Source organism: Ascidiella aspersa, chromosome 6 (genome assembly GCF_963924565.1).
Source record: "Ascidiella aspersa chromosome 6, kaAscAspe10.2, whole genome shotgun sequence".
Taxonomy (NCBI): Eukaryota; Metazoa; Chordata; class Ascidiacea; order Phlebobranchia; family Ascidiidae; genus Ascidiella; species Ascidiella aspersa.
This window is the reverse complement of record NC_139452.1, coordinates 28,639,718-28,666,232: the sequence shown is the minus strand read 5'-3', so window position 1 is coordinate 28,666,232 and position 26,515 is coordinate 28,639,718. Positions and strand designations below refer to the sequence as shown.

Below are 26,515 nucleotides of genomic sequence, written 5' to 3'. Positions count from 1 at the left end.
GCGAATGATGAAAAGCTAGAAAAATAGGTTTTTACACAGCGCGCCTTTCTAATTTACACTGCTTAAGGGTTCGCCGCACAAGTAGCACAAAAGGGGGCAAGTTTACAATTTCACAGTGGAAAGGCGCTTTTATTCCTTTTTCACGGGACGGATTAAATTTGATTTTTCACAAGAGAGAGAGAGAGAACTTTCCAGAAAAAACACAGCAGGAACAGCACAAACTTCAAGGTCAAGGTCTCGGGTTACGGTCAAATAAATTTTCATGACGTCACCGTTATGACGTCACGTGGGCGGTGGGCCGTCGGTCCAGGTTAGCACCGGGGTTAGGTAGCCGTGCAGCGAGTTTTGGCTTAAGCAGGCGAACCTTTCGTCCAGGCATACGCGCGGCATCAAGACAACGATGAGAAATAGCAAAAGGGCGAATGCGTAAAATGGTAGGGCTGCTTTCAGGGCTCGCCGGAAGTAACCAGCCTTAATGACTGGTAGGGAGGCTAGGTCGGAATCGGAACCACTCGGTTCCAAAGGTGCCGGGGAATTCCCGGTGCCGGCCCGGTCAACGGCCCAGTGTACCGCGTCGCATAGGGCGTCGTATTCTGCCTCATATTCAACATATCCCGATTCCCCGTCGCTGTCGGTCGAGTGCTGCTTGTTCCCGCCAGTTTCGATTGTTCGCGTTTGTTTCGTCATAATCGCTTCCTGCTGAACGCGGGCAAGAATCGAAGCGTGATTGGCGCTGCTGTAAGTCGCAGTCGTTGTGCTGGTTGTTGTAGTCGAGGCTGCGGTCCTGTGATTGGTCAGTGTAGTTGTGTTGGCGTCTTGTGATTGGTTGACGCTGATTGAAGAGGCTGAGGTAATGTCGTTAGGCGGATTTCTTGTCGTCTCTTCGTAGCTGGAAGAAAAATAAAAAAAGTTTAAAAGGCGGAAATTTAAGATTTTTGAAAACGTAACGTTTACTGAATTTTATTTTACTGGCTCGGACCGAAATAGTTTGGGCCCAAAATGTGAGGTCTGTAGTTTTTCTTAAAAGAAAATCAGTAACCCATGCATTTTTATTAAACAACGACTGCTTATACAGAAAAACTGCTTACGGGAAAACTTTTTTTCAAAAATTCTTAAATGATTGGTTAAACTTTGTTAACCAGTATTAATTGAACCGTAAATGTTTAGAGAAACATTTTTGTAGTTGGAGCTATGCAAATGCCAAAAAAGTGCCCAAAAAGCCAGTAAAAGAAATGCAGTAAAGTAAACTGTAAGCATAATAATAAAATAGACGACTGTTAAGATTCCACCCTGTCCAACACATGCTCTTCTTTTGTTTGGTTACATGCTAACCAAGAAAAAACAAAACAAGAAGACTGAAAAACCGAGCTGTAAATAATGTGGTTACAACAGAAAGAAGAAACAAAGAAAGAGAGATGATGAACACCATTCATGCCAAATACCTGCGAAAATAACGCTTTACACCCACTGAAATCATGCGTCGTGCAATCCATAGCATCAGGTCATATTTTAGGATGTTTGTAGGGTTTTTTGTTAGTACTGTGTCTGTGTTGTTTTAGAACTCGGTACGGGTAAATAACGTAGTCATATCATAAAACTCAAAAAAATACTTGGCAACTCAAAAAAATACTGTTAGGGCCTTTTAATTATGAACTAATTTATTTAAGTAGTTTGTTGTACAAAAATATATGTCTGTTTCGGCCTCGTTTTGCGACAATATTTGCAATATGATTCATTACGTCTATAATGCAGATGTTGTGCTGATATTATTAGTGTTTCTTAGCTGAAACATTAAAACGTATTGGCACTTTTCTTGATTATGTACATGTTAGGCGGATTTAGTAAATGTCTTCAACTAATTCGAATTACAATAGTGTTAAAAACTAATTTTACAGAAGTTTAGCGCATAATATATTCAAACACGCAGTGGTTTATGGCAAAAAAACTCGCTAGGCGGTGCTATAGAGCAAACCTAGTCAACCTTCTTTTATTTACTCAAATTGTTGCGTTATTCGGGGTATTGAAAGTTAGTTCTTACCTTTGGCTCCATTGTGGACCAAAAAGCATTGCATTCCAAATATGCGTTTTTAGGTTACTAGTAGTTACCTATTTTCATGTCATAGCTTTTGTTACAACTTCAGTCCCGGTTAATTTACCTACATAAATGGCAGCACGTTTTATAGCTTAAAATCCATTATTTTATCTACAAATTCCTGGTTCATAAACTGACAAATTCTAGGATCACTAAATATAGACGGGCAAAGGTATGTTTAACCCACAACTAACTTTTGTATATGAATTTCAAGCTATAAAATCTACTGCCGGTTATGCTAAGGAACTTATGATTTATATTTTTTTATTATACTTGTAAAAAAAATGTTTTTAGTATTGAATTTTTAGTTGTGTTAAAAGTAGCTTTTGGTAAATTTTTCTTGTGCTTCTTTTGGGTTAGTTTGTCGAAAGAAATAGGCTTCTTTGCTGCAGGCATCCACCAACAGAGACAAAACACGCGTATAAAGTAACGACAGAAACAAAAACAACAAAAACAAGCACAAATACACGGGGCGGGACACGTGGATGAAAAGACGACCTCCTGACAAACTGACTAACCTGGATGACCTCGAGTTGAAATCTTCGTCCTAGAGAGAAGCGAGAGAAAAAGGCACGACCACACGAGAGAGAGAAAAAAAGAAAGGAGAAAAAACAAAATAAAACATTTGGTTATTTCTTTGCAAACACAAAAACTACACTACAAAGAATTTTATTATTCTAAAGGTGGGAAAAATTACTGTTGTTTTAGAACTTTTAAGTATTAAGATTTTGGTGAATGAACGGGGTAAAAAATCTACAAAAACTACTACATATTTAATATTGAAATGATGATAAAAACTTAAAACCGTACATTTGACTATAGTTACCTCTACTTTATGTTAGTCTGTTTCTACGAAAAATCACTTGCTAGAAAACTTAGTTACCTTTCTACGAAGCATCTTCAATTTCAGAGACGGGCTTGAATACAGCGAAGCGTCTGAAGCGACGGAATCAGTTTCAGAACACGAACTAGCACCTTCTCTCTGCAAAACACAATAGTACTACATTAAAAGCTGATATCAAACTACACAACGCTTTATACACTATGAGTGGCGTTACAGTTCCGGTATTGCCACACAATAAGCCAGTTTCCGCTTTAGTTAAACTTTGAAGCTTATTAAATTTAAAATTTGTGTGACGTACATATAGCCAACATCAACAGTGCTTAAAATAATAGCGCAATGTTTTGATTTATAAACTGTAGTACATGATACTATTACAAGTATTCGGTATAACTTGTTTTATGCTTGCCTTATGTTCTAATTTCCTTACACTTAACTAACAAACTGCGCCTAAATCTAAAAAAAACGCTACTGTAACTAATTGAAAACGGCTACATCGCACACAACGGCTACAACTATCTACAGGCAAATATTTGTCAGCAATTTAAAGCGAAATCTAGAAGCCCGAAGTAACATGAGCTCTCGCCAACCTAACCACAACTGGTACCCTGGAGCGTTTGCTAGAGAAAAAGACGCAGACGGCTTAAGCAAACACAGTAGGTGGCCGCTGGACTGGGCTAGGCTCTACAGGCCCAAATAAAACGGTCGTAAAAGGCTTGCTTTAATTGATAACCCTGACAGGCCGTTATTTCGCTGCTACGGTAGCTCAAATAAACACCGTTAAGTGATTGCTGGGCAAGGTTATATTGTACTGGCCCAAACTAAACGGCCTTAGAAAACGATTGTAAATAAACGCCGTTAGACCTTGATATAATTGATAAGCCTACAAGTCCATCTTCCATCGACTTAAATAAACACAGTTCGTGGCCCTATGTTGTACTGTGCCAAGTTATACCCAAACTAAACGTCTCAGCGGAGCGAATGCAAAACAAAAGCCCTAGTTTTAGAAGTCGGTTCTCATTACCTAAACGCAAAATTTTTGGCATACGTTTTTAAATCACGGCGGTAAAATTAAGTTAATGCGTGGTGAATGAATAGGCCAGTATTCAGTAACCGGCCGCTTCTACATTAGCTTGAGTCGGCCTGGTGAAAGGCACAAAGGCCACGCGAAGCAACGGTTGGCGGGAACCGGCTTAAACAAAAGCGCGAGAGAGGCTTGTGTGGTTTCGTCGGCGTAAGAAAAAGGCAAAAGCAATTGTACGCGTTGCCTTTTTTCCGCCAAGCGATCTACGGACTCTTTCTTTACGATGGGAATTTTACAACGTGGTGTATGGATAAAGCAAAAATAGAAATAGTTTGTGCTAGAAAGTATCTTTAGTTTTAACTTAACCAATACACAAAATTTTAAAGGTTTTGTAACACTTTGTTAGACCGTTACGTTTAAATATTTGAAAAAAAAACAAAGCTTTTTGGTTTTACCTGTTGTACAACATGGTGTTCGAATAAATAAAAAGAGCTTGTCCTAATATAAAACTATTACTTTAAACTTGGAGAAAAGGAAAATAAAAATAAAAAAGGTGAATAAAAAAATGGTAATGTGACAAATAGACAGACGCGTTAAGGTAAAAATCGCAAAAAAAAGTTTTGTTTTTTACTTGTACCCTAAATAATTTGGCGAAATTGCGTCAAAAAACTGCAGGCAAAAACACAAAATTACCGGTATTCCGTTTTGGGAAGCTTTGTGACAGTGCACAAACTCACACAAAACAAAATAATCCAAAAAAAGTGCCCTATCCTTACCATTCTGCCTCTTTCCTCTTTCAAGGCTCTCTCTGCCAACTTCAAATCGTCGGCCACGCGCTCCAACAGCGCCTTCAAGTGTCCGCCGACCTCGTTGAGGCGATCCGAGGTTGCTGTAGCGTCACCTAGTGGTGATGTGGAGGTGCGAGTTCTGACGTCATCGAACAAGAGCTGGTTGGAAATCTCTTGAAGCGAAGCGACCTGAAAACGAAAATAAAATCATGTAAATTAAAATGAAGTAAATATTTAAATAAATTAGGTGGGTAGTTTATTTAATATTGGAAGTAAAAAATTTAAACGGTTTAAGTATTAAAATTAAAAAATGTTTATAGTTAACAACAATTTCTCAGTTTACTGATAATCCAAATTAAGCAAAAAAATATGAGGCAAAATATGAAAAAAATACCACTTGTTCAAGATTATTTCATTTTACTTCACCCACCTTGACTCTTTCCTCCAGTGTTTCCACCCTCACTTGGATCAACGCTTTTCTTCCTCGTCTCAAGGTCTGAAGCGGTATCGGCACGGGGGAATCCCGGTTGTTGCACAGCTCCGCCAGATCCTGACGTTTTCGATCCTGCTCGCCGATCCAACGACGAAGTTCAGTGATGGAATGCTGCACCTCCTAAGTAAGTAAAAATGGTTGGATAACAACAACGCTGTAATATATACAATACATACATACACTGTTTTAGTTTCAAGTTTGGGCGGAAATCGTATGGAAGGATGCCACTGTAAAATGTGGTGGAGAAAATGGGTTCCGCATTTTTTTGATATACATTGTTTTGTATTCAATCGAATTAAGATATTAATCAAACTTGAGTAAGCTTTTGTGTTATTAATAAATTCCTGATAAAGATTTCAATATCGGACGGTCTATTAGTTTTCACGACAGACGGTGACTTGTTTAAAACCGATCGTTAAATCAAATCGTCATGCACTGTTTTAGATTGCAAACAAAGTATTTTTTTAAAGCAATCATCGTTTTCCAATTATTTAATGAGAAAAAAAACAGCATTTTAGTTTACTTTTAAGCAACGTGGTATGATACTTGTGGGAGTTTTAGTGTGTAATAAACAAAAGTAAAATCATTTGAACAAATTTGCGAAGGACGAAATACAAAAAAAAACAACAAACTTGTCAAAATGATCAAAAAACATCATTTTCTGATCAAAAAACTTTGTTCAACATGTTTTCACTTCACTTTGACTGGTATATATTTATATTTATGTTAGAAGATTTATCCGGAACGTCCACAAAATGCTAACTACTTCTGTATGGGCTTTGCTATTTATTTTATGCGTTTTATAAAACTATTACAAAACAAAACGTTGGCCTATTTTGTTTACCTCCGAGCGAATGAAACATTTCTGCAGTTTTTCCTTCCGCTTGGTGGCGCCCGCGTTCACCTCCTTCCAACCTTCTTTCATTTTCTGCAGCTTGGTCGTGACGTCATCATCGGTGACGTCACGGTTGCTGATGTCGGAGGCCATGATGTTGATCGACATGACGATCGGCTTTCGTGATTCGATTTCTTTCTGAAGGACCTGTGGAAATGAATGTTTGCAATTCTGGTCACAAAAAATACCTAAACAAACACGTCTTTGACAATAGTTTTGTCATTTATTTGCTTTCTTAGTCATTACTACAGTTTTTCAGATTAGCAAACCCATTCGCAAATGAAGCTAACTCCCTAATACAAACTTTTTCCTATGAAATACCTGTATCAGATCATATTTTGTTTACAACAAGCAAACAATATGTTTTATCAATAGGAGTTAGACATTGACTTTGTTTAAAAAAACAAACATGTTTTTTGCAACAAAGAAATTACCAACTGTAAGTTGAATTATAGTCCAATGTACAAAGTTATAGATCAAAGGTGACGTTTGTAGAAATACAATAGAGAAAACAAGCTTACCTTAAGTTGTTTAACACTCCTCTCAATCTGGGTTACGGTCTGATCGGAGAGGGATTCCGATTCAGCAAGAGTGCTTTTGGTGATTTCCAACCAAGCAAGGGTAGAATCAAGGTCGTGGTTCATCTGGGAACGCTGCTGCTGGTCTTTCTGGTCTTTTTGTTCCAAAATGTCAGCATCGCGACGTGGCCTTTTAGCAGGACCAGTTTCTAAAGAAAAAAAATCACGTTTTTAGTTAAATTTATAAACTACAAATGTACTGATTTTTATTTAAAAGGTTATAAGTTACTTGACTTTTTCTAACAGATTTGTAGTTCTTTAAGTGTTGTAGACAAACATAGGCCTTTGTTTAAAAGCAGCTCAAAATGACCAATTAAAGAAATAATTTCATACCAGTTTCGTTGTCGGTGATCAGAGATCTCGAGTCTTTTCCCAGTTTCGTCAATTCCGGTTTCTGCTTAAAACACAAAAACAATTAGTTTTTAAAAAACAAATCAATTCTATCCCGGTCGACAGAGTGCACGTACGTCTCTCGGTGAGGTTTTCCTCGACCCGGATTCCAAGCTAATTCCACCGTCGGAGAGAATATCACCGTAATCATCATCAAACGGAGTAAGCTCTGCGTTTAATAATATCATGGTTAATAAAGGTAAGAAGGAATCAATCACAGAGGTGTATTTAAATGAAACTAGTTTATATATAGAAGTGGCTGATTTTTGGTATCACAACACATATGTGTAAGCAAGTTTAAAGTCCTGCGATTGCACTAACAAAAGTTGTTTCGACCACTAAAATAAATTGGGAAGGTTCTTAAAAACATTGGGACAAAATATCAGTGTTTACCATGATTTGAAATTATACACTTGGATAAAAGTTGTTTAACGATACAACTTTACGTAGCATTTCAAAACACGGCTTAAAAACCGCAAGAGCCGGATATACGCCACGTAGTTTGGTGGCCTCATAACGACAAGACAAAAACTATTTTGACGAGTCGAACATGCACCAAGTTGTGCTAAAAACATTGTGGGGACTAGAAAAACTATATTTTCGTGGTGCTAGGAGAGCTATTCTTTACCTGGTAGTGAGTCGTCGTCAGTCATTTCGCCGTTAGCAAGTTTGGCTTCCATTTCTGAAGCACTTATATCATAATGATCCCACTCTAGTGAACCAACACTGTGTGGAGAGGTCCTGAAACATAATAAAAGTACATTACATTAATAAAAAGTATATCAAATTATACAGGAGCAAGCAGACAAATTGGACGTGTATTATATCTTGGTTTTTTAATTTAATTTTTTCCCCTCATTATGTTTTTAGGATAACAAAAAAATTTAACAAAAATGATTATTACATAAGAATTTTTTTATGTGTTTCATAATATATACGTTTTTGAACTAAAAAAAACACGTATTTTCACAATTCCATTATAAAATTAACTATTTTAATTACTTACTATTTTAATTTTCATAAGACTTCATCTTTTTAAATACTTTCTTCATGCCATTCCTTACCTTCCAGTAGTTTTTCCGCCTCTTCGTTTTTCCGGCACCGACGATCCACCGTTAGGTGTCGCCAGCAGGTCGCTTCCAGTGACGTCACTCTCCGAATTGGTGACGTCAGTGAGGTAGGTGGCAGTCCACCAGCTCAGGTTGTTGATGTCGCTTTCGTCGAACAGCGATGTCTGGTAACCGCCCTTGTCGCCACTCTGAAATTATAAAAAAATTAAAAAATGTGGTAAACAGCAAAGTGCTTAAATTGCTTTGACACAATTATTGCAACGCAGCAAGGTGAAAAGTAAAAAAGTTTGTTAAATGCAATTACGTCACGGAGGTAAACAATAGAACTAAAATATTTTTGTCTTTAAGATATCAGCACATTTTCCCCAGTTTGCCAAGGCAAGACACAAACTCTAACCATCAATCGGAGCAGCTTCCTGTGGTAACGATCCAATCTTCCAACAACCTCCTGGCAATACTCGTGGAAGTCCCGAAGCTCCTCCTCAATGCAGACGCAGTCCGCATCAGCGCTCTTCTCCAGAAGAGTCTTTCCTCTTGTATCTAGCTCCTGGAGAAGAGGGATCCGCTCTTCAATCTTCGCTTGGAAGAGCTGGTGAAAGAAAAATGTTTTTTAAAGTCTTTTTTTTTTACTTTTTTCTAGAGATTTTGTGTCACGACTGGTTGGCCATTGACCATTTTTTTTTTAAATAAGGGTTTTTAATTTTAATTATTTTGAACACTTTTCTTAATCTTTGAATTAACATTCAAATTTTATATAGTTTGATTCCGTTTCTGTCTAGTTGTTTGTTGTATTTAAACATTATTGGCTTTATACAACGACAGTACGGACAATGTTAGGAATTGTTAAAACCTTGTAATACCTCCATAATATAATACCACCACTAGCTGAATCGTTATGTACGTAATACTTAATGTTATTGATATTTATTCAACACAATCGTAATTCCGATGGAACTGTAAACCTATATATATAATGTGGGTTAAATGTAGGGCAGAGTTTCTATTGTTTAATCGGATTTCCTGATACCCTTTAAAAAACATTCTACTAGATATTGTTGCGAAGAAGATTACATTTTATTGTGTTATATTATTAAAAAAATATATTTAAGTTTAAAATTTGAATTTAACCCAACAGTTGATTTTTTTGCACGAGCATTGGCCTAAGATGTAACAGCACATCATCAAGGTGTAAAATAAACATTGTCATTGTTTTAAGTATAACCTATAGAAAGCGAGATAATGTAGTCGAACATCCTAACTTTCTCTTTAGCATTCAAACAACTAATAAAACGAAGAGAAATAATTGTTTCGACGTCATTTGTCATATACACTATACAGTCTCTCTTAAACTCACCGTGAGTAGAGTAAGCTGGTTTCTAATTTCGTCGCGAAACATTTCAGAGTAAAACTCAGCCTCGTCCATTTTAACCAGCCTTAACCAGAGCTTAAAACGAGCAAAGACATCAAGTTGGTTGCTGGACATATCGATAATATAGCAAAACCAGTCTCCCTTACAATACACAGCAAGCTACACCTAAAGGGCGTGCTTCAAAATGAGCACTGTGCTCAATGCGCGGGCGAATTAACGATATCCTATAGGGGAGCGCCCTTTTGTAAATTTGCTCAGGCTCAAATGCAAACAACAGTCCTTTATACTTGACGTAGCGTCGGCGTGAAATTGTGCGGCGTTAAACTGTGCGACACTTCAATGTGTCAGCAAGTGATAGAACGCGGTTTATTTTGGAGCAAAAACCTACGGCCCACTGTGGTCGATCGATTTCAAATTTAACATAAAAAAGTCTGTCGTCGCCAGCTCTGTTCAACAACTGTATCAGAACGCGGAAAACCACAAAAGTTGGGAGTTGGGGGCATTGGACCATGAAAAGGGAAAAGGCTAACAAAAGGCAAATATAAAGAATAACAACCGTGACAATTCTGGTAATCGTTAATGTATGCTTAAATATATCTACACTATAAAGTTTGAATTGAACCAATGACTCAAGACACTCCAGTCAGCTATAATTCCGGAAACTCTTTTATAAACAAAGGATTTTCTTAAAAAATGTGACAAAACATGCCCACTCTTTAAGCTACAGGATTAGCAACTATATTCTTCAAAATACAAAAAAACTATTTTGCTGAACTATGTTATTTTGTCTTTAAAACATTTTAAAACGAATATCTCAACTTTCGTTAAGTCAGGTTTTGTGCACTGCCGAAATGAACACAGAGATTCGACTTTACGTACAAGTGTTGCATTTCAAACCGCTCGTCACCAAATAAGCAATTTTCGCAGTCCGCCAAAAAAACACTTTTTCAGGAAACAACAACACATAGCAAAACCGCAACCAGCTCAACATAACACAATTCCTCATATGCGCAGCAATACGCTATCCAACCACCATCTGCACCTAGCGCTGTACAAATATAGCGAGGCGCTAGCAAACGCACGTAGCGAGTGGGTAAATAACAGCGCTCGTTCGAAAAACACGTGCTTTCAATGGCGACAATTGGGTGACGTCGAAGCTTGTAAAGAAGTAATTGCCGGTTTCTTGGCGTTTGTTAAGAGAGTGGGAAACGATTTAGGCCGGTGATTGCGCTTTAAAGTGCGCCTACTGACACAATTGTGAGGAGCTATTCCAAAATATCAATGAAAATTGTAAAAAAACAGACCACCTGGAAATTCGAAAAAAAGGCTTCTTCCTAAAAAATAAGGGTGTATAATATAGTGAAAATCAGAAAAAAATATTGCTTTTTATTGTCAATAAATTTCCACCAAATCTGAATCAATTTTTTTCATTGTTTTATAATAATATTTAAAAAAACAAATTTGTTTTAAATTTAAATGTAATTCAACTATTTATCATTTTTTTGATTAATATTAACTTAAGATGTAACAGCATTAACTCTTTTACGCAAAATCGCTTAAAATTCACTTTAAACAAAAATCACAAGATTTACGGCTTTGATAGCTTCGCAACATCACCGTTTTTTATACGTCGTTAGTTTACGGGTGATACCACATTGCATGCGAGTATAGCGTTGGAGCCCGACTCCGGTCGTAAACAAGGCTTTTTAAACAAGAGAGCGCAGGCCGACTGCGTATTTAAACAACTAAGCAAATAGGCCGCGACATTAAACAACAGCATTATATTGTGCTGAAAGCAAAACGCACGGGAAAACAAACTGTAACCTCGAAAATGACTGGTTGTATACCGTCCACAGTTATTTGTTTCGACATTTCGGTTGGATGAAAACGCGACTATATATTTGATTAAAAAATCAGGGAACTTAGAGAAATTGTATTCACATAAAATAACTAAAGGCGTTTTTATCAATACATTAAACTGGGGCAGTAATTTACAAAAAGGACTTACTAGCACACTACTCAATTCCTTAAAGAAAAAAATTCCAACTATTTCTATTAAGTCAGTTTATTACTGCTAAAACAATTTTTACAAATCACCTTAAAAAGATTTAACTCAAAGTAAGTATTTTACGAACTTTTAAATATCTTGGAAACTAATTGCAACAGCAGACAAGAAACGCATTAATCTTGCCACAGAAGAATACAATACCTTTTCTTATCTGTAGTGCTAAAACCAACAAAAACCTAAAATAGATTAACTAATACGCTATATCCTGGCACATATAACTCACAGTTATGTATAGAGTCGGTTTGCTCTATTTTAATAACCGCGTCGTCTTAACTGCTAATGTAGGTCGCTTTGTTTTGAAAGACTGATAACGAGGACATTATAATGGCTGCTGTGTGGATAATTATAACGACAACGTGGATGATTAGCGGGTGACTCCAATCTGAGTTAAGACCTGGACTGGAGACTAACATAAACAACAGGATAGGGCGATTGCTGGGCAGTAACAGTGCTAAACAACATTATTACTGATCCTAGTTGAATCATATCCTAGTTGAATCACAGCTTGATACATTGGTTTACTTTATATATACATTGAATTACACTTCTTCACAACAAAATATTTCAATACATTGTACGCAAAATACAGGCTTGGTTTCCAATTGCTCAGTTTTGTTCTTTCTGAAGTTTTACTACAACGACAACGGCTCGCCTAGTGCTACATCGCTCCAAATGAAAAAAACAAACAATTATTCTGCGCTGCAAGCCTGCAACTACACCTTGTTTTGACTGCACATGTTTCACAATTTGCTTCCAAATAAAAACCACAATACCAAAAGGAATGGCAAACTTGAAAGCTACTTCAACTTTTCGTGTTGCCACTTTGCAGGAGCTTCACATACTCGATTTTCGCACCGGCTCTTATACCAACAACACTAACCAACACCGCATAGTGTTATATACAGCGCCAGGATACGCTAGGATGAAAACTTCGGGCGTGTACGGGTCAGATTACCATATGCAACTAACGTGCAAATCTGCACTAAAAAGTGACGGTTCAAGCTTCAGACATTCAACCAAATACAAAAGCCAAATTTACACAGATCAAACTGAAAGAAAACGGAAATGAAGCTATCTTCAATAACATTTTGGGGCACATTTAAAAACTAACTGGCTGATTTAACTACTTAATCTATATAAATCTAACTGAATAACTGCTTTCTTTACCTGAATTACTAACCACAATCATTCAAAAACTTGCTATCCAGCTGTATAGTAACAAACCAGAACTGACGCTAGACATGCTTCTATAGCGACTAACTTCTCTGAGCAACCAATTAGCCGTCTAAGAACAACACAATGCCAGGCACTAACTCAATAGCTCTGGGCGATGATCTGGTGTCCCGATTGTGTGGCGAAGGGTCGCACGTTAGGCGTATTAAAGCAATAAGCAATTAAATTTGAGCAAATTAACCGGCCATCCGTATTACGAGCGTTTATAGGATAATATCTGGGGTGTCGATTTTAATACGGAATCGTGTTATTGCGTGTTGAACAAGCAAGGCTGGGAATAGCTGTGGGATTATAATAGCAACTGTTTTGAAGGGTTTTGGTTTATTGGTTGTATTTTTAGCTTTTTATGGGGGAAGCTGGTTTTATTTGCTACACCCTCAATCCTTTTCCAAATGTAATTGCTGCGGTGTAATAAAGCAAAAAAACAACACTTAAGAAACATAATATTCTGAAATGTTGATGGGTTGTATGTTTACAAGAGTGATAATAAACAATACAAACCTCTAGAAAACAAAATTGACATTACGCTAAGAAATTACAAAAAGTTTGGAAAAAAGTTGTCATTTTTGTCTTTTTAGCTTGAATTAAACGCCGGAGTCAGTTTTAAAGTTTAAAAATATCTTTGAAAGATATTTCCATTGGTGTATATTCTATTAAAAGCAAAATATAGTCCACAATTTGACTATAATATGTGAACAGACTGTGGTACGATTATTTATCTTTTAACATTTATGATTACAGCAAATTTGAAGCTCATAATCTACGCTTATTCCTTCTTTTTCTATAACAAGTGTCTAATATTTCACCTTGACTTGGTCGACTTTGACCTTGGAATCGGATTTGGGGCTGAAATGCTCAAGGTTGGTGAGCTGAAGGTCAGTCTCGGTGAGCCAGACCAACAGGGACTCGCGTTGAGCCTCGAAGCACTCTCGTCGCTCGATGGCGTGCTTGAGTCGTCGCAGGACGCAAGTTACTCGCCGCGAGATGGCGTCCCAGCGCATGTTGCCGTCGTGAACCTTTAAACGAATGGATTAAATGGTTAACTCACTCTGCTGGATATTACTGCGTGTGTCTTATCTATAGCGTTACCAGAAACTAAACAAAGGTATTATACTAAATTTGCAACATTCAGTTTCTTGCAAGAATATTACTTAAAATTGGCCGCATAAACTACAAGAAGTTAATACTAAATTTTAATTAAAGATTAAAGCACCGTTCAAGTAATTGTGCGTTGTTTAGTGCAATAAGCAATATAATTGTAAGTGAAAACAATTTGACAAAAATTGTGGCGTTTTCCGTCTTAGCTGTGGTTAACTGTTTTGTTGATTATAATTTCTATCACTATAATTATGTACAAAAGTGTAACGCGACATATAATCGTTTGCCAAGTAAGTATTATACTATTCAAGTCAAAATATAACTTAAACTTGCAAGATGGAATTAACGTCATCTTCCAAATGACAAAGTGGAAAGACTTTCAGATGTTAATAAACAGATTTTACTTTTGTTTTGCATCGAGTTGTATTAAAGAAGGACAGTCGACAAGTGCCATAGAAAGACGACTCACCAGTTGTTTAAGCTTGTTGCTTGTATCTGTTCTGTTCTCACGGGCAAGTCTCCTGTATTCCTTGTTGATAAGTTCGAGTTGTCCCAATCCTTCGTGCACTTTGCGTTGAAAGCTCTGTGGGAATAATAAGAAACTGAAGTAAGGAATACACCTAGTATTGTGTTGCTGCAGAACACGTTGACAGGCTCTATCTTGACTGGTGCAATTTTGAATACAAACAGGTGAATGAGACATTTTGTCACATATATCAAATAAACAACCATCCTGGACTTTGTTTTATTTTATAAGTAGAAAATAAAGGAAAAAAATAGTTTGGGCAAAATTTTACACAAAATTTGCCATCTTGTATAACTACCAGTGGCATTTTAGGGGCAGCTTTATTGCATTGAGATGTAAATATGTCAATTTGCCGTACTTGAAAATATCCCTAAATAAATGCGGGCTACAAAAATTCCAGAACCCCCAAAAAATAAATAGTTTTTGACCAAAATTAACTAACTTACTTTGCGATTAACATAAAATCACCAATTACAAGTTTTCCTCCGCTTAAATTCCTACAACTACATACCTCGTTGGTCCGGAGCATCTCTCTCGCGTCTTGGTATTCCAAAAACGATGATTCAGGACATGATGACGTCATCTCGCACTCATGTAGCCACTCCCCGAATCGAGCGAAGTCGGAGAGAAACTTCTGCCACAAGCGCTGGGTGTCCTCGATTCTGGAGATAAAAAAACTCAATTAGTGGTTCTCAAACTTTTTCAACGGACGCGTTCCTTTCTTGCAATATATAATGTGGCAACCAAACGCTGAGTGTCACCAATCCAAAGGGTAAGGTGCGGGGGTTAAATTTGGATTTAAATGGTGGAAATATAGTTAGCTCCACAAGTCAACATATCAATAGATAGCAATCGTAAATCCAAGCACGTTAACCAATATAAAAGAGTTAGTTGTTTTGACTTTAGGCACTTATATAGCTCATACGATGTTCATCCAATTGTAATGCTCCACTGAATAACGGTGCTGTTTTTATATATGGTTTAATTGAATTAAAGGGAAATATAGATGCATTTTAATTCAAAGGACTTTTGTAAATTACTGTGGTACATCAGGCAAATCGATACTTTTGGTTTGAGGCACAGTTTTTTGGGAAAGCTCGCTAGTTTTACAAATACAACTTGTCCATTAACAGTTACATCAGTTCTGGCTATTAGCAGTACCTGGCGGATTTACTTTTTGTTGCAGTACCTGGCGGATTAACTTTTTTTTTTTTTTTTTTTTTTTTTTTTTGAGGTACGGAAACAGTTCCTACATCAGTCTCTTTGTCAAAACAATTTACTGGCAACATTGCCATACTCCTTTGACCTGAAGGTAACAACTTCCAATTTTGTTCAACAGGATTAGTTATTCAATTTTGAAAAGGTTTACATATCAATCCACACATTTTTAAGAGGCACAAAATATACTTCTTAGTTGAATTTTTTGAGATATACAAAAATAGTTTTGCTTAAGCCTTTTAAGAGGCACAAAAACAGTTCTTACTTGAGTCTCCTTTCCATTGAAAGTGCGCATATATTGCGCCACCTCCTGTCCAAACTTTTGGTCGCTTCCTCGATCGACTGACGTTCCGCTTCAGTAGCGCAGGCGTCTCCATCGTGGAGCAGGACTTCACACAGATTGAGGACCGACGTGACACCGGTGCTGTGCTTTTCGATGTCCTTCTGCAGACCCTGTGTAAAAATAAGCGAAAAACGTGGATCAAAATAAACTTAAATGTAGCGAATAGAACATAAGTTGCAGTTGAAGTAAAAAAAGAAAAACCTTGCCTGTTACTCAGATATGGGTAATATTTATCGTACTTATTATTGTAAAGACTTGTTCTACATTATAGTGGAAATTAACAGTTATATAACATTGCTTGTTAAAAGTATCGAACAAATGGTTTTGCTTCATCTATACTTTGATCACCTAATGTAAAAATATATCAAAGCAAACCGTAGGGCAATATAAAGTTGGTATCGGTAAAAAAATCTTAAAACTTTTTACTCGTGGAATATAAAAAGTTGTACAATGACTTGTGACAATTTCGGCTTAAGGATTTCGATATAATCAAATTTGGTGGCGGGTGGACGGGCCATTAAAGGGTTTGATTTTTCCGAAAATAATTGCCAACCATCATTCTCAAAACTAAAACCAAGATAAATCCATGTTTCGGCTTCATATTTGGATAAAAAGTAACGCTAATATGCATGAGACAGGCGTAACGACAAATCGTTTGACTTCAACACATAACAACCTCTTGATCAACATCAGCTTGATGTTGACATTGGCAAAATAAATCCACAAGCGCTTGATACTGAGGACTCTTCTTGTAATCAGAGCTCTTCTCAGACGGAACGGGCGAATCTAGGTCTTCTCGTGTGAGCGGGGAGTCGAACCCGCGACCCCTGGAAATATTGGCCTTGCGTTTGCAGTGAAACGAATCGCTCGTCTCGTCATGGACCCAATCCTTGTTATGAGTTGATGAAAAGATTTCGTCGTTACGGTTGCAATAGCTGCATTGGCAGTAACCGTCCTTCATGAAGTCATCATCTATAAACGAATCGTCGCCTACGTCATAACTAGTGACGTCACCGATCTCGAAAACGTTGGAGAAGGACAAGACGCCTGGTTCGTACCCGGGGCTAGCTAGCTGGGACGTGTCGGGGACCAGATAAGGCTTTTTATGGGTCAACGGTGTCCGTATGACGTCACCTTGTTTTCTGGAAGCTTCGACTGAAACGTTTGCGAGTTGCTGAAGATTCACTGATTCCGTGTGGCTCGAAATAACCTTGTTTTTCGGGGTATTTGTTTTGTCCTGATGCCCAGCGCCGCTCGTATTCGTCCTGTCGTACAGCGCCGACATGACCTGCGCATGCGCGCCGCGAAAAGAGTTGCTATGGCGACCGAACGAGGTGCCAAATGACTTGGATCGATCTCTGCTACGTTCGCGACCTTTAGGTTTCTTGATCACGGCAAAGTACTCTGGTTTTGCACTCGATGTTGATGTTGCAGTGGACGAACCGTCGCTAATCGTACTACAAGCGTCGCTTTCTGTAGATTCTGATTTACGCTCACTTAGCTCACATACTCCGTCCATTGGCTTTTCATCGCAGTTTGAAGCCATTTTTCCGGCTGGTTTTGTTGGATTCTCGCTAGTTTTCCCTTCCGGGTTGTCTGTTTCTTGATCTACTTCCATATTTTCTCCGTTTGGTAATAAATCCTTCTCAATTTGACCACAATCCATAGTTTGGTCAAGCAAAAGCGGCGATAGAGTGTAGTAGAAGTCTCGTTTTGAAGCACAGTCTTTCCTCAAAACGCCAGCACTATCCGTAGCAGTAGTACTAGCCTCTACACCCCCAGGTAGTCGCTTATGTGCGCTTTTAACGGCACGATTCGACCTGTCATCCACAACTGATGCGTTTCCTGTATTTGTTAAACTCTGCGCTGCTGATCGAGCCAAAGGGGAATCCCCGTTCGACTGCGATTGCAAAGCTTTGTGTAGGATTTCTTGATTACCAAAGTTTAACGATAAGGGTTTGGTTTTGGTTTCTAGCTTTAATGGTTTAGGTGACTCTATCGGATCTGTAGATTGGGACGGTTTAGGATCTCGCAGCGTCCTGAGACTCCTCCGGTGGTGTAATTTCGACGCTTGGGTTTCAGTTCTGCCCTCAGCTCGCATCGAAGGCCTTCTGCGCAGGAAAAACTGCTTATGAGTAACCGGCGAGTTCTCAGTCGACTCGTCCAGCACCCCTTTATCCGAGTAACTCGTACTCGAAGGCGAGCGAGTTGTGAGTAACGTGTTCATTACAGCGGTGACGTAGGTGCTGCTCTTGTGGTCGCGTGGTTCGACTGTTTCGTCATAATCATCGTCGCGATCGAAGTCAAGATGTCGCTTTGGAGTCTGCGGCGATCCGGGCTCTGAATTCCCGCAGAAAAGTTGAGGTTTCTGACAGTCAGAGCAGATCTTGAGTCTTGCATTTGGATCGCTTGATAGCTCAGTTGATCCACCAACCGCCACCTCCAACGCGTTGTGGAGGGACTCTACGTAAGCACATTGCTTGTCAAAGTACTCCGGGCTAAACATGCTAATGTGTGGAAACTGCCTAAGCTGAAAGGGTGAATAGTAGAAGGTTTAGTGCACGTTTTTTTCGTGTTTATGAATACTTAACGTGGATTTAGGCAATCAAGACTATTCGTGACCAGCTAAGTGTTCATATAGTAATAATGCAACAGGTAACAACAGCCCAAGGGTCATGTTAATGTGTTCTGCTACTACTTCGGCTAAATTTGGGTTTATTGCGCGTTTTGTGGCGTTTATGAATACTTTCGTGGAATAAGTAGAACAAGACTATGTCTAACACGCTTGGTGTGAACATAGAAATAATGCAACAGATAAAAATAGCTACACGGTTAAGGTTAAGGTTGCTTTCAATTGTGTTATTTTTTATCGGTTTAAATTGTCTTGTTTTTACAGTAGTGATGACAAAAGGTATTGCAAAAAAATTGTAAATAGAAAAATGTCAATTGTATCCAATATCATGGCTTTCATAGTTTTATTGAAATCCCTTAATTAATTTTTGACTTAGTTAACCTAATTCTTTGTTTAAAACAGGTTTCCTGAACGATGGGTTTAGTTTGCTCGGTCTGCATAACACACTGAGTGTTGCTACATTTCCGCGAAATACCACGGAAGGATGTCTAATCTTATCTGTTTAACCACAGCACTGTACGTAGCGATAAGCAACACGCGATTTTAACTGATTTCATGGCTGTGTTACTGACTAATTTTAGTCGAATAATGTACATTAAATTACTGGCATTACGCACATTGTGTACCTTAATGCAGTGTGCTGAAAGGTAATTTTAGTGGCTATTTGCCTGACACTGCAATCTAAGCTTCAGATATATCACGTTATTAATCAAAGCAGGTAAAATGTCAACTGCTGCTGCAATGCTGTACGCTTCATTTGCCTTAACATTTAACAACTGCAAATGACGAGCCTAAAGCGATGAACTTTTAACAAACAAATCATTTTATAATTTTTTTGCAAAATTATAACCCTGTTATAATTTCAAATATTGAAAATGACGTTGAACTTGGAAAAATCCACAATTTTCCCACATAAATAAAAGTGAAATCATTGAGATCTGTTACAAAATTTAAGCCTGTATTTTTATACTGAGAAAGACAAATGTGTCTAACTAATGTCAATATTTCTAGGCTCCAAATTTGCTATTCGGAAAACATTTGCGACAAAAAAAACATAAACCAACAAAAAAATCACCTCTTTAAATCGTGATTTGCTGGCTATATTATGTAAAACATATTCAAACGATAATAATCTTTACAACAAGGCTGTCTTATCAACACTAACATTTTCCGCTTTATGTTCTTAATATTAGTATTTTCAACCCTTTTTTGAAATACTAAACGTAAGTATAGCATCATAGTTTGACGATTAAGTTCTCTTCACTGAAACTTTTTCTAGCGTTAAGTGAATAAAACCCCAATAGTATAACCTAACCTTATACAAATAAGTTGGAATAAATTAACATGCTCCATGCCTTCGTATTTCATGTAAATTTTTTAAGTAGTGGAAAAAAATTTGCTCCAACCTAATCTTAATAAATATAACCATATAAAACTACAGTCGGCAACCCAACCTAACCAAACTTTTCGACCCTTAAGTTGAGAAACACGGTTTTAAATTTACTGACTAAAACCTACACGCTGATGAGCATAATATTAGGACTAATGACCGTGTGTATAAAAATAGCAATGAAGAGCAGCTTCCTTTGGGTGTTGAATTAGCTTCCTAAATCTAACCTTATCAAACTACTTCAGTCGGCAACCCAACCCAACTTCTCGACCCTTGAGTTAAGAAACACGGTTTTAAATTTACTGCCTAAAAGCCACACGTTAAAGAGCATAATATTAGGCTAGCACGTTTACCCGTGTACAAAAATAGCAATAAGAGCAGCAAGCTGTTGTATTAGCTTCGTTTGGCCTCAACACACAAATTGCAGCGCTTGGGGTTTTGATTGAGCACTTATAAACACCACATCGAGTCAGACGTCGCGCGACACGCGATTATTTAACGGCGCGATTATGCGCAACGGAAGTGACGTAACAATAAGCAGCGGAGCGTTAAATTGTTGTCAAAATACAAATCACGGCAAAAACACACCGTCACAAACGAGCAATTGTGATCGAAGAATATAAGCGCAACGCGTTTTGTCACATTCCTGCGAATATAGCTCGCGGCTATCCGACTAGAAAAATGCAACCTTAGCTAGATAGCACTTAGCCTTGGCGGAGAGGCGAGTATTGCCTTCTCAAGTAGCCCATTCAGTGAATTGATTCCTGGGTTTAAGGCTCTTTAATGCGGTTTCCTAAAGGAAATCATTCATTGGCCTAAAATTGCTATTTACTAAAAGATGACCTTCTGAATGTTGCATTTTGTATTAACGTTGCATTTTCGTATTTAAAAAATGGCTAGGTTGTGCAAAATACATCAGCCTTTTAAATATTACAATGTTTATTAACTGTCTACATAAGAGTAAATAGTTTTATTCACTTGGCCTTTGTGGATAGGCGAGTATAGCCTTGTCAAGTTCCTCATCGAGTGAATTTGATTTCTGGCTTTAAAGGCTGTTTAACGCGGTTTCCAAAAGGAAAGCATTTATTGACCTAGAATGACTACGTAACGCAAAGCAAATTAGCCTTCTTAATGTTAGACTGTGTATCAACTGCCTGCATAAGATTAAATAGTTTTCTATACTTGGTCTTAGTCGAGAGGCGAATATTGCCTTGTCAAGGACCCTATTCAGTGAATTGATTTCTGGGTTTAAAGCTGTTTAAAATCGTCCATTGGCCTAAAATTGCTATTTATTACAAGATACATTAGCGTTCTAAATGTTGCATTGTGTATTAACTGCCTGTATAAGAGTAAATAGTTTCCTCACTTAAAAACATTCTGGCCTTAGCGGAGAAGTATTGTCTTGACAAGTAGCCCATTCAGGAAATTGATTCCTGGGTTCAAAGCTGTTTAATGCGGTTTCCTGAAGGAAATCATTCATTGGCCTAAAATGACTACGTAATGCAAACTAAATTAGCCTTCTCTAAATGTTACAGTTGAGTATTATGTGCCTGCATAAGAGCAAATAATTTTCTTCACTTTTCTTTTGTGGAGAGGCGAGTATTTTCTTTGCAATTACCCCATTCAGTGAAATTGATTTCTGTATTTTTTAGGCTGAATGCGGTTACGTGATGCAAAAATACATTCTAAGCGACACATTGCGTGAAAAGTGAACGAAATCTATATAATTATAAAATAAGGCTCAGAAGAACAACCATTTGTACAAGTTTATTGGGTTAAGTTTGCCGCGCTTATTTCCTTGTATTTTTACTACGATTAAACAAACACAAACTCGATTTAACTAAATAGTAAATCATTGCAAAATAAAAACGTTTACAATGAATTTAAACCAGATCCACCGATAAATTATTTCGCCCCATTAAGTCATTGAAAACAACTGGACATTAAGTGCACAGTTCTTGTGGGAATTCATTTCATTCAACAAGTCTTGAGCCGTTCATAGTTTATTATGCAGTATATTACTTTGCATTCTTCAGACAGCGAGTTAAGATCCCCCAGGGAGATTTTGAAAGGTCACAAGATTGCAGAGTCAGCATTGAACCGTATAACAAACCAAACCTACTTGGAAAACATATAACCAGCAGTAGTCCAAGCACTTTAAGGGTACACAGACGTCAAATCATCACAAGTTTTTAAAATAATTATTAAAAAGAATTATGCCAAGTACAAGTAAATATCTATGCAGTTAACCAACAATAAAAACTAACTCTTAAAGAAACAACATTATCCTGTGAGCTGTATCATGGAATAGGAAACGCGGCCAACTCGTGAAATAACTCACGCACAAACCTTTTACCGCCCAACTTTCACCGTGATTGAACTCATGAAAAAAGCTGCGTGACACGTATCACGAAATCCAAAAAACGTGATATAACGCACTGATCAAAGTAACTTGTTTTATAAACACACTAACTAGATACGGAAAACGGTTCGATTTACCATAGATCCCTCATAAACGTGCTCACGAGATAAGCATGATCTGTCATGAACAAGCTTTCATGTAAATGCTCACGAGTCACGAGACATTAGACATGATCTGTTTCATGAACAAGCCTTCTAAAAATGCTCACAAGCAATTAAACACTATACGTTCAAAGAAACATAATGAACAATCTTACAATGCATTAAAATGTTATTTCAAGAGGCCCTTATATACGCCCTCGCCAGCTACTAAACCCACGATTTGTTTCAGAAATCAATACAATCATGTTGCTCACAAGATCTTAAACATGATCACTACGCAACAATCATATGAATATGATCACATGCATCCCACAACGGTTAAGAGCTTCTCTACCCCACATACACGTGCTGTGCGGCTGTTAGTCAACCTCCCAAGGGAACAGAATACAGCGTGGAGCTAAATGCGTTGTGGTCCCACGACAATTCGATGGCAGACTATAGCTAACTGAAAGATGCAGGCACACTAGCCTATCGTATTCGAGTAGCCCTAATGCATACAAAAATAAACTTTCCGAGATGTTTGGGAACTCACTTGTTCTGTTCCTTGAAAATAATGCCGTGCTTTTCTGCTTCTATCATTAATCTAATTTTGGAAATAGATAAGGTATTTGAGTACAAGTTTGCAACCTAGGTATTTTTGGCGAATTTTACTGTACATTGAAAGAATGTGGAATCGGTATTCGTTGATAGGCCTAGTGGGCACAATTATAAATACGGTCCTGGCACCAGTGGTTCTGATCATTTTAAGGGTCGCATAACTGACCATTTATGGAAACGCTAATAATCTTTTTACTGCTATTAAATTTCGCATATGTCGATTTTAGATTTGTCTATAATTACATATGGAACGTTTAAGCATCACCCACACAAATACACGCAATCTATATATACAACGGGTCATAAATAGTGTCGACACCAAATGGCTTATATATACTACAACATAAACAACCCAAAACGTTATAACACAATTTACATATCGTTCCTGTTCTTGAAAACCCGAACATAGACTGCATTTTGTAACTCACGTAAAAATGGAAAGTTGAAATATCGATAGCTCTCTAACAATTTATATACACTTATTAGGTATATACTAGAAAAACCTAAAGTTTATATTTTAAGGGTCGCATTACAGATCATTAATCCGCTAACTTTAATTCTATTGCTATTTAACCCCTGAAATGGCGATTTTAAATTCGTTTATCCTTATATATGGAACGTTATTATACTAGAAACACGCAATCTATACATATAACGGGTCCAAAAAGTGCTGGCCACTGAATGGCTTGCAACTCGAAAAAAACGAAACGTTAGTATACAAATTACACATCGTCACTGTTCTTGAAAACCCGAACATATACTGCATTTCACAACTCACATAAAAAGGGGAAAGAATTGATATACTCCATACACTAGAAAACCGAATCCCTTAGATAAAAACGACAGAATGCCAGAAGACCTCTGTCTACTAACTATATTATGCCAGTTCAAAGGTTAATTTCTGAAATCTGTTTCAATACAGATTAAAGGTTAATTTCTGAAATCTGTTTAAATACCAGTATTAAAAGCCAGACGATAACGACAGAATGCTTAACACGACCCGGGTCTAAAGACAGCGACAATAGACTGGGTCAAGTCACGACCGCAGGCATTTAAACCGCATGGCTTCCTGTCCAAAGGCACCCGTAAACAAAGAGAATGGGTACAGCCAAAAAGCATTAGCACCAGTCTGCTACCCCTACCACACTAGCTGGCCATGCCGTGGCTACGGTACGCTTCTGTATGACGTAACAGTATATCTGTGACGCATCTATCGTTGCAAGCCAGCCGACCAGTCAAGCGTAAAAAGAGCGCGCACTCGGTTTGAACGCTAAAACTACACAAAGTTATAGACAACCTAAGGGCATAACTTATGACCAGGTTACCGGTATTGCTACATTTTTAATTTGTACAGCAACAATGAAAAGACCAATGACACAGCCAAAACGATCGCTTCTGGTAGAAGGTTATTGACCTTTTTAAGCAAATATAGATGAGCTAATGCTCGTCTGCTCGACAGCACGAAAACGTCATTGGGTCACAGTTAGGCCTAGATTTTCTATTACCGAATATTTTTACTCGTAAATCTTTTACACGCTTTTTACCGTAATTATTTTTCCTAACCACAGCCGTAAAGATATATTTCACCTCCTCTATATATTCCAATCCTTTATTTCCAAATTGAAGTGACAATATACTAAGCTGAATTTTGACTGACACGAGCAAAGGGTCCAATTAAACACCAATCCGTTTCCTGGTCGCAGCAATTTGAAAGTCAACAACTGTTTCCGCTCTAGCCGAAGCTTTCCTATGACTTAACAATCGACCTCCAACTGCGGTTTTGGTCGCTTCCAGTTGTCATAAAAACCCCGCGAATAAGTTGATAAACTGGTTGACTTCCAACTATTGATTGCGTTTCAACGACCGATCGAACAACAATAAAACTTAAAGGCGCTCATAGAGATTTAAACGAAAACTTTCCATTTCTTGGCTACGATCTAGCTACGTTCTGCATTCCTGTACGAAATTAATGTTCTACAGTTTCTCCTTTTTGAAGTCATTGTCGTCATTTATCCATTTTCTATACACTGATTTTGCCTTATTTTGTGGCGAAATATATTTCTCCTATAAATGACTAAGAGCGAACATATACCTTCTTATTTTACACATTCAGTTTTCCATTCTACAGTTTCAACTGTATTTTATTAACGTGGCATTCTGAGTTTTCGACGGCCTTAATCACACAAATCAATAAACTAGCGCCGCTGCGCACTGGACAGCCAATCTCACTCATTACCTGTCAAGTTAAACGTATTACAGCTGAGCTGTACAGCCTCTCTATATGCAAAACCGCAAGCAACATCACACATTAAACAAGGCCCTTTACATCGAACTAGACCGTATTTGCCTAGCACACCCGAATTAAGCTAATAACTCACGCAGAGACTTGACGCTTTTAAGTCGTGTGACAGAAACTGCTGCGTGCAGTAAAGGCTACAGACTTGAGACAGGCGACCTTTTTCCTTTGCAGCGGCTGCTTCAAGTGCTAAAAGCCTAGCTGGAGTCTCTTTCTTCTGTCGAGCGTCGGTGACCTGTTGCTGCTTGTGCCGTTAAGCTGTTATCTCAAGGCCTGCCGCTGGTTATGATTACATTTTGGATGGTGAGCTTCATGAATAGTGCCAACGCTAAGCAGTCAAGTTTAAACGGCAAAGGTGCAAGCCAATTCGCAAGTTTGTAAATAAATAACAATCACCACTCTATGCAAGAAAACAAAACTGCCACTTCTAACGAATACATAGAATGTAAACTGTTTATTTCGTGAAAACCTACATATGATATATGCTATATATACGCTAATGAACAGTTAGCTTTAACTTGTTTTTGATACCTTTATAAAATACCAGGTTGAACTGCGCATATTGTACTGCGTATTACACAATAGCGTTTATTCAGCTATCAAAACAACATATGATACATATGACTGAATGAACTCCTATCACATGTATACATATTAACAAAACAACAGCCAAAACTTCGTACTGAGTAGTACTCCAGCAACGTATGCATTTCCTTGTAAAAAAAGACGTAAAAAGAGCCTACTAAATCGAAATGCCTTAATGTTCAACTACCCATTCAATGTTGGATGGTAATTAAGCATTCACCACATGTTATAGGGCAACTGTTTAATTACCGAATATCAGCGGAACGAATTTTAAACTGCATAAAATTAAACCGCGAACAGTTAAAGCAACAACGAGCGGGTCAAATAGAGTTTCATGATTGGAACAAAAGCCAGAGCAGGAAGCCTTGACAACACTACACACACTTCTGACTGCGTGAGTGAATTAAACTATATCCGCCTTCAAGTACCGGCTTTGCTAATCTCAGTTACAGGAAAAACATAGAGG

The 26,515-nt window shown here is 37.8% G+C and overlaps 2 protein-coding genes across 2 annotated transcripts in view; both read right to left on the bottom strand.

The window, feature by feature from the left end:
- Positions 1-247: 247 nt before the first annotated feature.
- Positions 248-26,515, bottom strand: part of LOC146141129 (nesprin-1-like) — a 340,733-nt gene continuing 314,465 nt past the window's right edge. Inside the window, exons 159-174 of the mRNA XM_083392820.1 lie at positions 15,949-16,136; positions 14,977-15,127; positions 14,409-14,522; positions 13,648-13,857; positions 8,569-8,760; positions 8,166-8,359; positions 7,730-7,842; positions 7,179-7,270; positions 7,045-7,105; positions 6,655-6,860; positions 6,083-6,280; positions 5,176-5,358; positions 4,734-4,934; positions 2,976-3,074; positions 2,611-2,639; positions 248-889 (exon numbers count right to left, since the gene is read on the bottom strand). Of these exons, the coding sequence (XP_083248946.1) occupies positions 283-889; positions 2,611-2,639; positions 2,976-3,074; positions 4,734-4,934; positions 5,176-5,358; positions 6,083-6,280; positions 6,655-6,860; positions 7,045-7,105; positions 7,179-7,270; positions 7,730-7,842; positions 8,166-8,359; positions 8,569-8,760; positions 13,648-13,857; positions 14,409-14,522; positions 14,977-15,127; positions 15,949-16,136 (2,838 nt within the window). The 3' untranslated portion in view covers positions 248-282. The remainder of the gene's footprint in view (positions 890-2,610; positions 2,640-2,975; positions 3,075-4,733; positions 4,935-5,175; positions 5,359-6,082; positions 6,281-6,654; positions 6,861-7,044; positions 7,106-7,178; positions 7,271-7,729; positions 7,843-8,165; positions 8,360-8,568; positions 8,761-13,647; positions 13,858-14,408; positions 14,523-14,976; positions 15,128-15,948; positions 16,137-26,515) is intronic.
- Positions 16,688-19,277, bottom strand: LOC146141148 (uncharacterized). Its single transcript, XM_083391571.1, has 2 exons — positions 19,263-19,277; positions 16,688-18,556 (listed from the first exon to the last, which is right to left on the bottom strand). Exons 1-2 carry the CDS (start codon positions 19,275-19,277, stop codon positions 16,688-16,690), a joined length of 1,884 nt encoding a protein of 627 aa, XP_083247697.1.